At 52.5% G+C, this 11826-nt stretch overlaps 1 protein-coding gene across 3 annotated transcripts in view; it reads right to left on the minus strand.

The window, feature by feature from the left end:
* Positions 1 to 353: 353 nt before the first annotated feature.
* EFNB1 (ephrin-B1) overlaps positions 354 to 11826 on the minus strand; it is a 13170-nt gene continuing 1697 nt past the window's right edge. The window contains exons 1-5 of one of the 3 annotated variants that reach the window (XM_015565069.1): positions 4472 to 4544; positions 3488 to 3765; positions 2649 to 2741; positions 2314 to 2442; positions 1373 to 2156 (exon numbers count right to left, since the gene is read on the minus strand). In XM_015565069.1, coding sequence (XP_015420555.1) covers positions 1744 to 2156; positions 2314 to 2442; positions 2649 to 2741; positions 3488 to 3765; positions 4472 to 4479 — 921 coding nt within the window. In that variant the 5' untranslated portion in view covers positions 4480 to 4544 and the 3' untranslated portion in view covers positions 1373 to 1743. Of the gene's footprint in view, positions 2157 to 2313; positions 2443 to 2648; positions 2742 to 3487; positions 3766 to 4471; positions 4545 to 11826 lie in introns of those variants that run through there. The other 2 variants (XM_006765355.1, XM_015565068.1) reach the window with 2 other exon arrangements.

Below are 11826 nucleotides of genomic sequence, written 5' to 3' on the forward strand. Positions count from 1 at the left end.
GGACAAAGAAACTGGGCAGGAGAGCAGGAGGGGCAGAAGGCTTGAGACACCTTACTCCACTAGGACAGCCACCCTCTTCCCATACTTGCCCAGATCACCCACCGTGTTTGTTTTTGGTTTCTGGCACAAGAACACTCTCTCTCTCTCTCTCTCTCTCTCTCTCTCTCTCTCTCTCTCTCTCATACTCACTCATACATATACATTCACACTTCATCCCCCAACATCATGACACCATTTTACACCCATCTCCATGTGGTTAATTTTTTTTTAGTTCTCATTTTTTTCTAAGAAAAAAGCAACAAGAAAATAATTCAGAGTTTATACAAAACATCTTTACATTATTTTTTTTTCCAAAAAAGACTAGTATTTACACAATGGCAACAGAAACAAAAACAAAACGCTTTCCGACTGCCACCTGGAAGGGACTGGCTGTTCCGCCCCCTCTCTCCCACCTGGCACTAGGGTAGGCAACTGGCCAGGAGGCAGCATGAAGGTGGATGGTGTAAGGCCCAGCTCCTTCCACGGCCACTCTGGGAGCGCCTGCAAGGCACACTCAAGTGGCAGTCTTTTAACAGCCGTGCTGGCAAGGAGCCAGGGTCAAAGTGCACGGCGTGCTGGCCCAACCCTGGGCAGCTTCTTCCTCTTTCCAGGCCACAGCCCAAGATTAGGGAGCCAGTGAGAGCTGGCTTGGGGGGAACCCACCTGTGCTAGAGCCCAGAAAAGGAGCAGGCCACCTGGCCTTATACCCGCTTAGGTCTTTGCCCTGGGCCTCTATCTCCCACCAGGTCAAAGGGGGCCAAATGTAAGGAGAGAACAGGAGGGGGAGGGGGAGAAGGTAGAACTCCCATCTCTGCAGGGCAAATAGCCACCTGGGCACCTCACCTCCCTCCACCCCCCATTAGGTCATCTGCCTGTAGCAGCTCTCCTGTTCCCCAGGCAACAGCCAATTAAGACGTTAATTACCGTGAGAGTGAGGGAAGCAGGAGATGCCCAAGAATCCCACAAGGAAGGGATTTTGTGTGTGTGTGTGTGTGTGTGTGTGTGTGTGTGTGTGTGTGAGAGAAAGGGTGGCAGCCACTACCCTATTGCCAAGATCAGCTTTGTAGCAGAAGGATCAGGAGGGGAGGGTGAGACACCTTGCCCAAAGGCACTGTCATCTTCCCTCATGGGCAAGAACAGTCCTGGCCTCCCCGACCCCCAAATATCAGATAGGCCATCCTTTGCTTCCAGGCTGGCCACATCCTGGCCCTGGCCCTGGACCCTTGTACTAGCTAAGCTGGGCTCAGAAAGCCTGGGCAGGGGCTGCCTTTTCCATTTTTCTTCAAAAAAAAAAAAAACAGATGAAAAGGAGTTGGCAGCTAAAAAATGAACACAAAAACATTAAAAACAGTGATGATAGCAGACAAACAGTCCTGGGAAAGGGAAAAGGGAGTGAGGAGGGCAGGGCCGGGGGGGCATCTCCCTGCTTACTGTCCATTAGCATCCAACCCTGCCCTCTTCGAAGGGGTGCCCCCACAGAGCCCAGAGGCCTGGCCAGAGGGGGAAGGCACAAGAGCATGGGGGCTGGGGGCATGAGTACCCCCTCCAAAGCCTAGGGGCAGGGCAAAGGGGGATTATAAAAGCCAAGAAACTACAAAACTAAATACAAAGGTGGGCACAGCTGGCAAGGGGAAGGGCATGGAGAGAAAGGAGAGGTGCAGTCCCCTCCAACAGTCCCTCAGGGCCCGAGGCCGTGCCGGGCTCTCAGACCTTGTAGTAGATGTTCGCTGGGCTCTGGGGTGGCATCTCCTGGACGATGTAGACGGGGTGCCCGTAGTCCCCACTCACCTTCTCATAGTGGGGGCAGTAGTTGTTTTCTGTAGTCCGTAAGGGGATGATGATGTCGCTGGGCTCGGTGCCCGCGGTGCCACTGCCCCCCTTAGGACTGGCCAGGGTACTGAGTGAGAGGGCAGGTGCCCGCTGCTGTGTGTGCTTGCGGTGTCGCTTGCGCAGCTTTAGCAGCAGAACCGTCAGGAAGATGATGATAAGCAGGAAGATGACGCAGCCAGCGCCAACAGCTGCAAACAATGCCACCTTGGAGTTGAAGAAGCTATCGGAGTCCCCGCTGCTGCCTCCGCTCCCACCTGGGCCACTCTTCTCTTCCTGGTTCACAGTCTCTGAGGAAGGGAACGGGAGGGGAGGAACAGTTAAGGACACATGGCAGATTTCAGGCTGGGCCCCATCCTGCCTTTCTTCAGAGACAAGGCCTGAAAGGGCAGTGGCAATGGCTTCTGCCCTCTGGGTCCCAGAGTCTGGGAGACACCCATATATTACCATGCTTGCCGTCAGAATCACCCAGGGAGCCCCGACTACCGGGGGCCTGCGTGGCCATCTTGATAGTGTTGTCAGCCTCCTTGTTGGGTGGGCTAGTAGTCAACTGCTCAGGTGTCACAGCATTGGGGTCTGTGGGTGGAGAGAGGACAGGTGAGGAGAAGGGACCCCACCAGCATGAGGGACTCATTCATCTAAGGTCGGCCAAGTATGGGCTGTATACCAGACCTCAGCTACTTTAACTCTACTTCCCCCTCCCCTACTCCCAACACACTCACATTCAGTCAGAGACATCTGTTGCAAAGGCCTAACTAGGGGCCCTCAAACTGGGCACTCACCTTGCCCGACCTTCATGATGATCTTCATGGTGCGTGTGCGGCACACACCTCCCTCCCGGTTTTCCAGTCCCTCCAGGCTCCCATTGGATGTAGCTGCAGCAAGATGCCAGTGTCATCAGGGGGAGAGACAGGCCTGCCCACATTACCCAGAAACCCTAGTACTGCTTTAGGACAGAACTGGGAGGTGGAGAGTAGCAAGGAGCCCCCACCTACCTGTGATCATTTCAACTTCTTTCCCTCCCACAGGGACAGAATAGCAAGCCCTACCGCTGCCCAAGGGTGCTGATCATGACCAGGCCCTGGCCCTTCTTTCTCAGTGGACACTAAGATATGTCTTCTCATTGGGCAATGTTGCTCAGCAGCAAAACAATGAGACTGGCATTTTGAGGGAGGCTTCTACACAAACTGGAAGAAATCCTGGATTAGGGGGTCAGAACTGGGTTAGAGTCCTAATCCCATCCCTAACTCCCTGTGTGACCTTGGGCAAAAAAGGTCCTTCCCCCTCTTGGGGTGGCAGTTTCCCATAAAGAGAAAAGCCAAACAGCTGGCTGATCCCAAAGAGTTTTGCTAACTCTGCCCTTCCCAAGATTGGATCTTAGGTGGGCAAAGAAAATAAGAGAGAGAACACCACAAATTGGACTCTCCCACTCGAGCCAAGGAGAGCTGGCAGTGGGCCCTTGGTGAATATTAGGGGCAGAATTCCAAGGCCAGGCTGGGAGGAGAACATGCCAGTCTTCAAAGAGGACCAGATCAGGCAGAGCCTTAACTGTGTGCAGTCTCACTTAGAGGCAGCCATTGCTACAGAATAGGAGACACCCACATGATGGGCAGGGACTCACAGGTAATGTAATAATCATGGTGCTTCTTGAACTCCAGGCCCATGTAGTTGGGGCTGAACTCCTGGAACTTGATGGTGAAGCGGATTTCCTGCTCTGGCCGGTTGCAGGTGACCAGCACATTGGGGTCGAGCACAGTGCTGCAGGCAGCTGCCTGCTCAGGCCGAACCAGGTACAGCTTGTAGTACTCGTAGGGCCGCCCTGCTTCTGCTCGGGGACAGATGATGTCCAGCTTGTCTCCAATCTTTGGGTAGATCACCAGGCCCTTCCCACTCAGGAACCTGCTCAGAAGGGAAGAGAGGGTCAGCCTCAGGGTTGGGGCTTTCAGGCCATCTCCCAAGCCAGGGGAGCAAACAATGAGGGCTGGCTGGGTCTCCTGAGTGGGGATAGAAAGAAGAGGAATTCTGTATTTTTTCCATCATGGGGCTGGGAGTGAGGACAGAGAACCACATTGCCAACAGGGAGTAGAAGGGGTGGCCCATGGGCAAGGCTGCCAGGCTTTGACTGCTTGGCAGGGTGGGGCACTGCTTAGCTGGGGGAGCCCTTTGTCTTAATGTGGCATTTCCGCAGGGGGTTGAAGTGGCTGATGGGCTGTGTACCAAGGTGTCAGGCCTGTGCTGCCTTGGAAGTGGCAGCCCAATCATCCTCCCACCACCATCACACTCACATTCCTTCATAGCCACTGCTTCCACCTCCTCTGCACACATGCGCATATATGTGTGTGTGCACGCGCGCGCGCGCGCACACACACACACACACACACACACGCCTACACATGCTTTAGCCACTACCCCCTGCAGCTCCCAGCCAATGGCTGGGGAAACTCAACCTGCCTGGGACCCATACCTTCTCTCCCATCCTTGCTAATATTGGTCATGATGGGGAGATAGGAACAGGCATCTCCTGGAGCCCAGGGATAATGGGCACAGTCTCAGGCCAGGTGCAGCTCCACACAGATCTCCCCACTCCCACTGCCCAGTGTCCTACCTGGACATATCTCATCCCCATCATGCAAGAGTCTGAATCCCCAAACTTGACCAGTCTCACTCCTAAGAACAGAGAGAGGAGAGGGGACCAAAGCAGAGACAATAGATCATATAATATAGGGCCCTTGGAACCTCCTTCATCTGTGCTCTAATTCCCCCACATCCACACTGCCTCTGCTCCAGATTCTGAGAGGAGATGAACAAATGCCATCTGAACTGGGTAGGTCTTCTACTCCAGAAGGCCGGACACTTGGGAATAGCAGGGGGAGGGCAGCTGCCCAGGGCCATCTATTCTCATCATTCTATCCTTGCCTAAGCACAAAGTAAAAAAGTGGTGTTCTCTTGGCCACATCTGAGTCTGGGCAGGCTGGAGATGGGAGCTAGGTAGTACTATGTAGGAGAAAGAAGACAGACTTTGAAATTAGACAGACAGGGCCTTTACTATTTCTGTAGCCTTGGATGTGCTACCTGTTCTTCCTGAGCCTCTGTTTCCTCCCTCATAAACTGGGGGTGGAAAGAGCCCTCCTCCCTAGGTGTCAGGCCTGTGCTGCCTTGGATGCAATGGCATACTCAGAGCATCTAGCACACAGTAAGCACTCAACATGTTTAACTTCAAGAGTCAGGCAGCCAGATACTGACACCAAGTACCAAGAGCCCAGTCTTGTTTCCTGAATGGGTGGATAGGAAGAAAAGATGTGGCCCCATCATCAAAGACTTTACTGTCTGGTAGGGATCAGAAAAGTAAATGGCCCATGTTCCAGCAATAGACAGCACCAGGCGCTCTCTCTCTCTCTCTCTCTCTCTCTCTCTCTCTATATATATATATATATATATATGTGTGTGTGTGTGTGTGTGTGTGTGTGTGTGTGTGTGTTTGTGTGTATGAGGGGGTAGTTCAAACAGCAAGAGCTGGAGGCAGTGAGTGGAAGCACAGCTCATGTGAAGTGGATCCTAGGTGACAAATAAGAAGACAACACACAGCAAGAGTGAAGAGCATTGACTTGGGATGGTGAACACACAATACAATAGACAGATGATATACTGTAGAATTTTACACTTAAAACCTATGTAATTTTATTAACAAATGTCATCCCAATAAATTCAATAAAATTAAAAATAATTAAAATTTTTAATTTAATTTAAAAAGAGTGAACAGCAGTGGCTGGGACACAAAACTCAGGTCATTGAATGGCCCAGTGATTGGTAGAGGAAGAGGTGGAAAAGCTTAGCTGGGGCCAGACTAAAAAGTATTGAGGTTCACAACCTGCACTGTGGGTTTCACCTCATTGGGGACAGACTTTCTAGCAGAATGACAATGAAGGGCTGAAGGCAGTACTTCAAGAGAACAAAGTTGACAGTGGAGGAGCATGGTTCTACTTTGTGAGGGTACTTTCCACAGTGGGCACTACAAGGTATGAGGTATGAGGGCTATCTGGGAGCTCTGTGTCCTAACCCCAGGGAGGAAAATGACAGCCAAGGAGGCGAGTAGGGGAACTAGACCAAGTAGATGAAGGACCTGAAGAAAGGCAGCCCTCTCTTCATGTCTAGTGAAGCTCCACCAAGCTGGGGCCTGCCATCTTGCTGTGCAGGATTGTAAAATCCATGAGGACTCCCCCTTAGTACCTAACTTTATTGTACCCCAGAGGGCCAGAAAGGAAGCAGGCATGGGATGGGGGAACACATAAACATTTAAGAGAGAATGTCCCCACCCCATGTTCCATAAAAAGCCAAGAAGTTTCACCAAAGCCTCTATATTTCCCAAGGTATTTTTCACTTTCCAATCCTCACAATGGTTCCATCCAGATAGCAGGATTAGACAACTTCTAACACCTTAGAGCCACAAGGAAGCTTAGACCCACTGAGCCCAGGCTCCCTATGTGAAGCTATGATAAGATGAACGTTATCATTGAAGGGAGATACTCAGAGCCAACCGGGACTTAGATGCTTAGTCCCTAGAGCAGGGGTGGGCAAACTTTTTGACTCGAGGGCCACAATGGGTTCTTAAACTGGACCAGAGAGCTGGAACAAAAGCATGGATGGAGTGTTTATGTGAACTAATATAAATTCAAAATAACATCATTACATAAAAGGGTAATAGTTTTTTTTTCAGTCTTTTTTTTTCAATAGTTTTATTCATTTCAAATGGGCCGGATCCGGCCTGAGGGCCGTAGTTTGCCCACAGCTGCCCTAGAGCATCTAAGACAGGGGTCCTCAAACTACGGCCCATGGGCCACATGCAAATACAAATATTGTATTTGTTCCCGTTTTGTTTTTTTACTTCAAAATAAGATATGTGCAGTGTGCATAGGAATTTGTTCATAGTTTTTTTTTAAACTATAGTCCGGCCCTCCAACGGTCTGAGGGACAGTGAACTGGCCCCCTGTTTAAAAAGTTTGAGGACCCCTGATCTAAGAAAACCTTGTACAGCTGCACCTCAATAAGACCCTACCTGTAGGTGACAGCAATGAGGGCATGCAAGGGGGTACAGGCCAGCTCAGCTTTCTAATAATCTTGCCCTGGCTTACTCACCAGGGTGTCCTGTCTGCCCTGAGCACAGTCTTCCATTGCCACTCAAGATCTGGAGCCCTGGAATTGGAACACAGGGCTTCCAGCTAACTGGAACCCAAAGACATAGAGGAAACAGATGTCTACATAGTGGGTGGGGGCAGGAGAAGAAGAGAGGACTATTGCCCCCAATACCCCTCAGACTCACTTCAACCTCAGTAAACAGAGTTAATAAATATTCATAAGTTCATTTGCATAGCAGCTGGCAAAGGGAAAGGTACCTTCCCCTAAAGTGCAGAAGGGAGAGGAGCCTGAGGAGACCTGTCTTCCTTGACTCTGAGCCCCCACCACTGGAAAAACTGATTCTTGGTCTATGAGAGGCCCAAGAAAGTGGCAAGGGCCCACAAGGATTGGGTATGTAGCCTGTGAGAGAGTGAGGTTATGAAGCCATGTACAACACTAGTCACATTGTACAGGGGAACCCTGAAAGTCTTGTCTCATACTCACCAGGTTAGGAATAGGGGCAGGAGAGGAGGAGGAAGAGATTGTCCCCAAGTTAAAGTCTTTATCCTCTGCTTTTCAAAAACCACTACTGCCCCCACTATCAAGTCAAGCTTTCCTGCCTGGGGCCACCCCCAGACAAAGCCCTTTTCTGGAAACTAAGGGGATTGACATGGCCCAGCAGGAAGCCTGAAGCAGGTTGTCATGGTAACCCCTGAGGCCTTCCCTCCTTAGCATCTGATAGCCCCTGGGTCCCATGGAGCCACCCCAAGGAGTAAAAGGACTTGGGGAACACAGCCTGACCAGTTCAGTTCCTGCATTGGGGCCTGCCTTTCCCCCTGCACCCTAGCCCATGTCTCTCCCACAGCCTTCCACCAATGACAGCTTAAAAAGAACTCTGGATAGGAGAAGCCTCAAGGATCTAGGTAGTAGCCTCCAAGGCCCTGGACTGATCAGAGGCTAACTAGCCCCTGCTTCTTTTGTCCAGCTGAACCCCTCTCCACTCATACACATACAATGTCCAGGGGGGAGAGTTTGCAGTGTGGGGTTATGCCCAGAAAGCTTGCCCATGTTTGACCAAATCTACACTTCTTTTCTCCTCATCATTACCTCAAGCTCTAGGAACTTGTGGTCAGAGAGTGGCCAAAGGGAGAGCCTGGTTCAAGGCCATGCTAGTCCAAGTTTAGTAGAAAGACTAGCCACAGTCTTGATTGGGTGACCCCAGCACCACCACGCCTGCACCCCCCAGGGTGGTAGGACCAGTGGAGGACAGAACCCAAGCCAGAGCTCAAGTCAGCTCTCATCCCAGCAAGGGTGGGGAGCCCCCAAATTAAAGGCTCCTCTTTCACTCCCCCAGCTCCACCCAGCCCCTGAGGCAGCAGGAGCAGGCCTGGCATGTCCCAGCAGTGCCCGCCCAGGAGTGGGTGGGCAGGAACAGCAGCTGGGTCCTGGCACATGCACAGCACTGTCGGAGACAGGGAAGTCAGGAGAGTCCCAGAGGAGGCCACCTCCACACCCACACTGGACTGTGACCTCCTATCTGCCCCACCTCGCCAATGCTAGGGTTCACTGGGGGCTTAACCATCCCTTCCTCATTGTCTGCTTTCTGTGGGGTCCCTGAGAGGAAGATTCCTGGACTAGAGAGGAAGCAACAGTGCTGTTCAGAGCTCAGGAGGGAGAGTGCCAGGTAGTGAGTTGGCTGTCTCTAGTTCAGGTCACATGAGCAGGCTGCCCTCAGAGGCAGGCCCAGCAAAGTCAAATGAGAAAGTCAGAGCACTGCTCATCCCACACAGGCAGGGTCTGAATCACAAGGACAGATGCACCCACACCTGTGAGATGAGAGGGGAACCCAGAGAGGCAGGGACCCAGTGCCTCTTCCCAAACTCCACCTTGAATTCCCATTTCTCGTAGAGGCCACAGCAGCAGAATGGCATAGACAGAATGGTACACAGCACAGCTCTACTTTTACAGGCTTACTGACTGACTGTAGACAAGTCACTTCCCTTTTCTAGGTGTATGCCTCCTCATCTTGGAAATAGTTATGGTTCCAACTTCCCAGGGCTGTTGGGAACATCCAATGAGCTCACATATAAGGGCACTTGTGAGTAGCAAGGTACTGCCTAACTGTTAGCATACCAAGAACAGTGCTATTTAGAAGTCAGAAGCTTACGGTGCTGGCTGTTAGCACCCCCACCCAAAATGAGTACCAGATGAACACACCCAGGAGGGGCTTCTGTGGGCACAGGGTAAGGAACCCCAAATGTGGCTGGTGAGCATTCCCCCACCTCAGCTCCCCTATCACAGGGTGAACCTCCCCCAAACCTGGTGTTCCCATGGCAACCAGCAGCCTCCTGGCTGGCCACCCTTTCTCTAGTCCCAACCCCCAAAAATCATGATGCACAGTAGTAGACTGGGCCCGCCCATCATCAACCACTGAGCTGGTGAGGCAATGGAGAGCCTGAGGGGAGAAAGGGAACCCTTGATTCAGCCCCCACCACAGCCTCACAGGCCCTTCTAGCCTTGGCCTGGCTGCACAGGGCGGGGGTGGAGAGGGAGAGTAACAGGGAACTCAATGAGCTGGGTTCCCATCACTCTCAGGCCCCCACCTATGGCCAATCAGCCACAGAGTAGAGGAGGTCAGGTCCCTAGCCGCCCTGGCTAGGGGCCCCATAAGCTGGCCTCCCCAGGACTGTGAGCTGGAACAGCTGTGAGGGGGCTGGGGACAACACTTTGGCTTGTAGCAGGCAAGCCTGGGTTGGGGTCTGCAGCTGCCCCCACCCATGCTAAATGGAGTCAAAGGGTCCCGGATGCCAAGCTGAACCCCCACCCCCACCCCCTTGTAGAGGTGTAATGTGATATTAGGCACATTCCCACTCCCTGGAGGTGGGGGAACCTGAGTGGGGGGCAAGAAGGGGTCAAAACGGGACTGAGAGACTGAACTGCAGCAGCTGGACTTGCCTGAGGACTCAAATGTGAGGTTTGCCGGCTGCCCCAAGCTCTCAGGAGAGGAGACTGGGGGAGGAGGCGACCCTAGGACCTTCCATCACAGCTCTTCAGCCAAGTGCATGCGCACACTCTGGTTCCTCCCAGCCTCTAGTGGGACCAACCTCCCCCTCCCCACCCTGCACTCCTCAGACAAAGCGGACAAGAGAGGCCAAGGAGGCAGTAGCTCTTGCCACCCAGGGTCTACCACACTGGGAAGCCCCAGTGCCAATTTGGGAAAGAGGCTGGGAGTCTTGAACTGGCCCTTCCAGCTCCCCTCTGATGGTCAGGACTGGGGTGTGCCCTGGAACCTGCAAACATACCTCTGGCCCCACCACTTCTTTATTTTGATATTTTTCCCAAGGAGGAAGCAATTAAGCAGGGTTTATAAGCACTGGGAAAAGTCAGGAAGAAGAAGGGAGGGAAGAGAGAAAATGAGCCTGTGAGGGAGCACGGGCATGTGCGAGAAACAAAAGGACTTGAGAAAAAGAGGCAGAGAGTGACTAAGAGTGAGAGGGAGTGTGAGAAAGAGGGAGAGCTGAGGAGCCTGGCTAGAGAGGGAAGGTTAGTGCAGATCAGAGAAGGGCAACCAACAGGGACCTGAGAGGGAGAACCAGAAGCAAAGAGGGAGATGGACAGAGGGAGACTGTTCATTTGAAAGGCTGTGGCAGCCTAAGGGTTGGGTGCAGAGGCAAAGGTAGCCCCCAGAGCTCCAGTGGAGCTGAGGGTAGTGCCTCCCTCCTGTCTTCTTGCCCACCCCCATGGTGGCTGCAGACCCCTGAGAGGAGATGGAAGGGGGGTGGGGGGCACACAGGGGTACCAAAACCAGTCACCAACCATTCCCAAAACCTGCTCAATTATAGAGTAGAATTCATGCAGGTCCTACTGAATCCTCAGTCATCACCCCCCCAACACACACACACACACACACAGAATGCCTGCACTCAACCTGAAGTGGATGTAGGGGTGTCAGACCTCAAAAACCTGCAAACCAGTCCAGAGCACTAAAAACTCAAAACACAAAAAGGGAGAAACTCAGAGAAATCCTGTTTCTCCCAGCTCTCCCCACCCCACCACCTCAACTCTGCAGGAGGGCTCCCTTCCAGCTGTGGAGCTGCATGCTATCTCTGGTTAGAGACCTGAGAGAGCAATTAGGTCATTCCCATGAGCCCCTATGATGGGCTACCCCAGGCGGCTTTCAGCTCTCCTGGCTCAAGAGGGAGCATTTCCAGCCTCTACCCTTAAGGGGGAGAACTGGACACTTTACAACCTTTCCTTCTAGGCTCAGCAGCCCAGGGACCCCAGACCACTTTGAGTGCCTACTGTTAGTAGAGCGCTGTGCCTGACATGGCTTAGGGTATGGGAGAAATTCTTGCTACTCCTTTTCCAAGGCCAAGACAGAGCCCTCCATCCTGACCCTGGTTTTGCTACCCCGTTGAACAGTAAATAGGACCCTACCTTAACCCAAGGAGAAGAGAACTAAAGAAGCTGTCTTCTCCCACTCCAGGGCTCAGATGTCCCTGGGACCTAAGAGTCTGGGGCCAACAGGAGCCCAGGAAGTTAGCAGGGAGCCCAGGACAGTGGATAAGAAAAGATTTCAGATATAGGAATGGGAGAGCACCGACAGGGCAGGCCAAGGCCCCCCACTTTCCCACTAAGTCCAAGCCCCCCCCCACTTTCCCACTAAGTGGGGGGTGTCTGCACACTGCGGGGACCTCAAGAAAACAGGAAGGAAGAGCAATTTTGACCCTAAGTTCCAACCTGAGTCCTGGATGCCAAAGGAGAAAAAGGTCCAGAGGTCACCACACAGCCCCATTCACTCCCTACTAACAGCCCAGAAACCAGTGAGCCACAGCCCAGAAAGGTGTG

Source organism: Myotis davidii, unplaced genomic scaffold, assembly GCF_000327345.1.
Source record: "Myotis davidii unplaced genomic scaffold, ASM32734v1 scaffold1520, whole genome shotgun sequence".
NCBI classification, from domain to species: Eukaryota; Metazoa; Chordata; class Mammalia; order Chiroptera; family Vespertilionidae; genus Myotis; species Myotis davidii.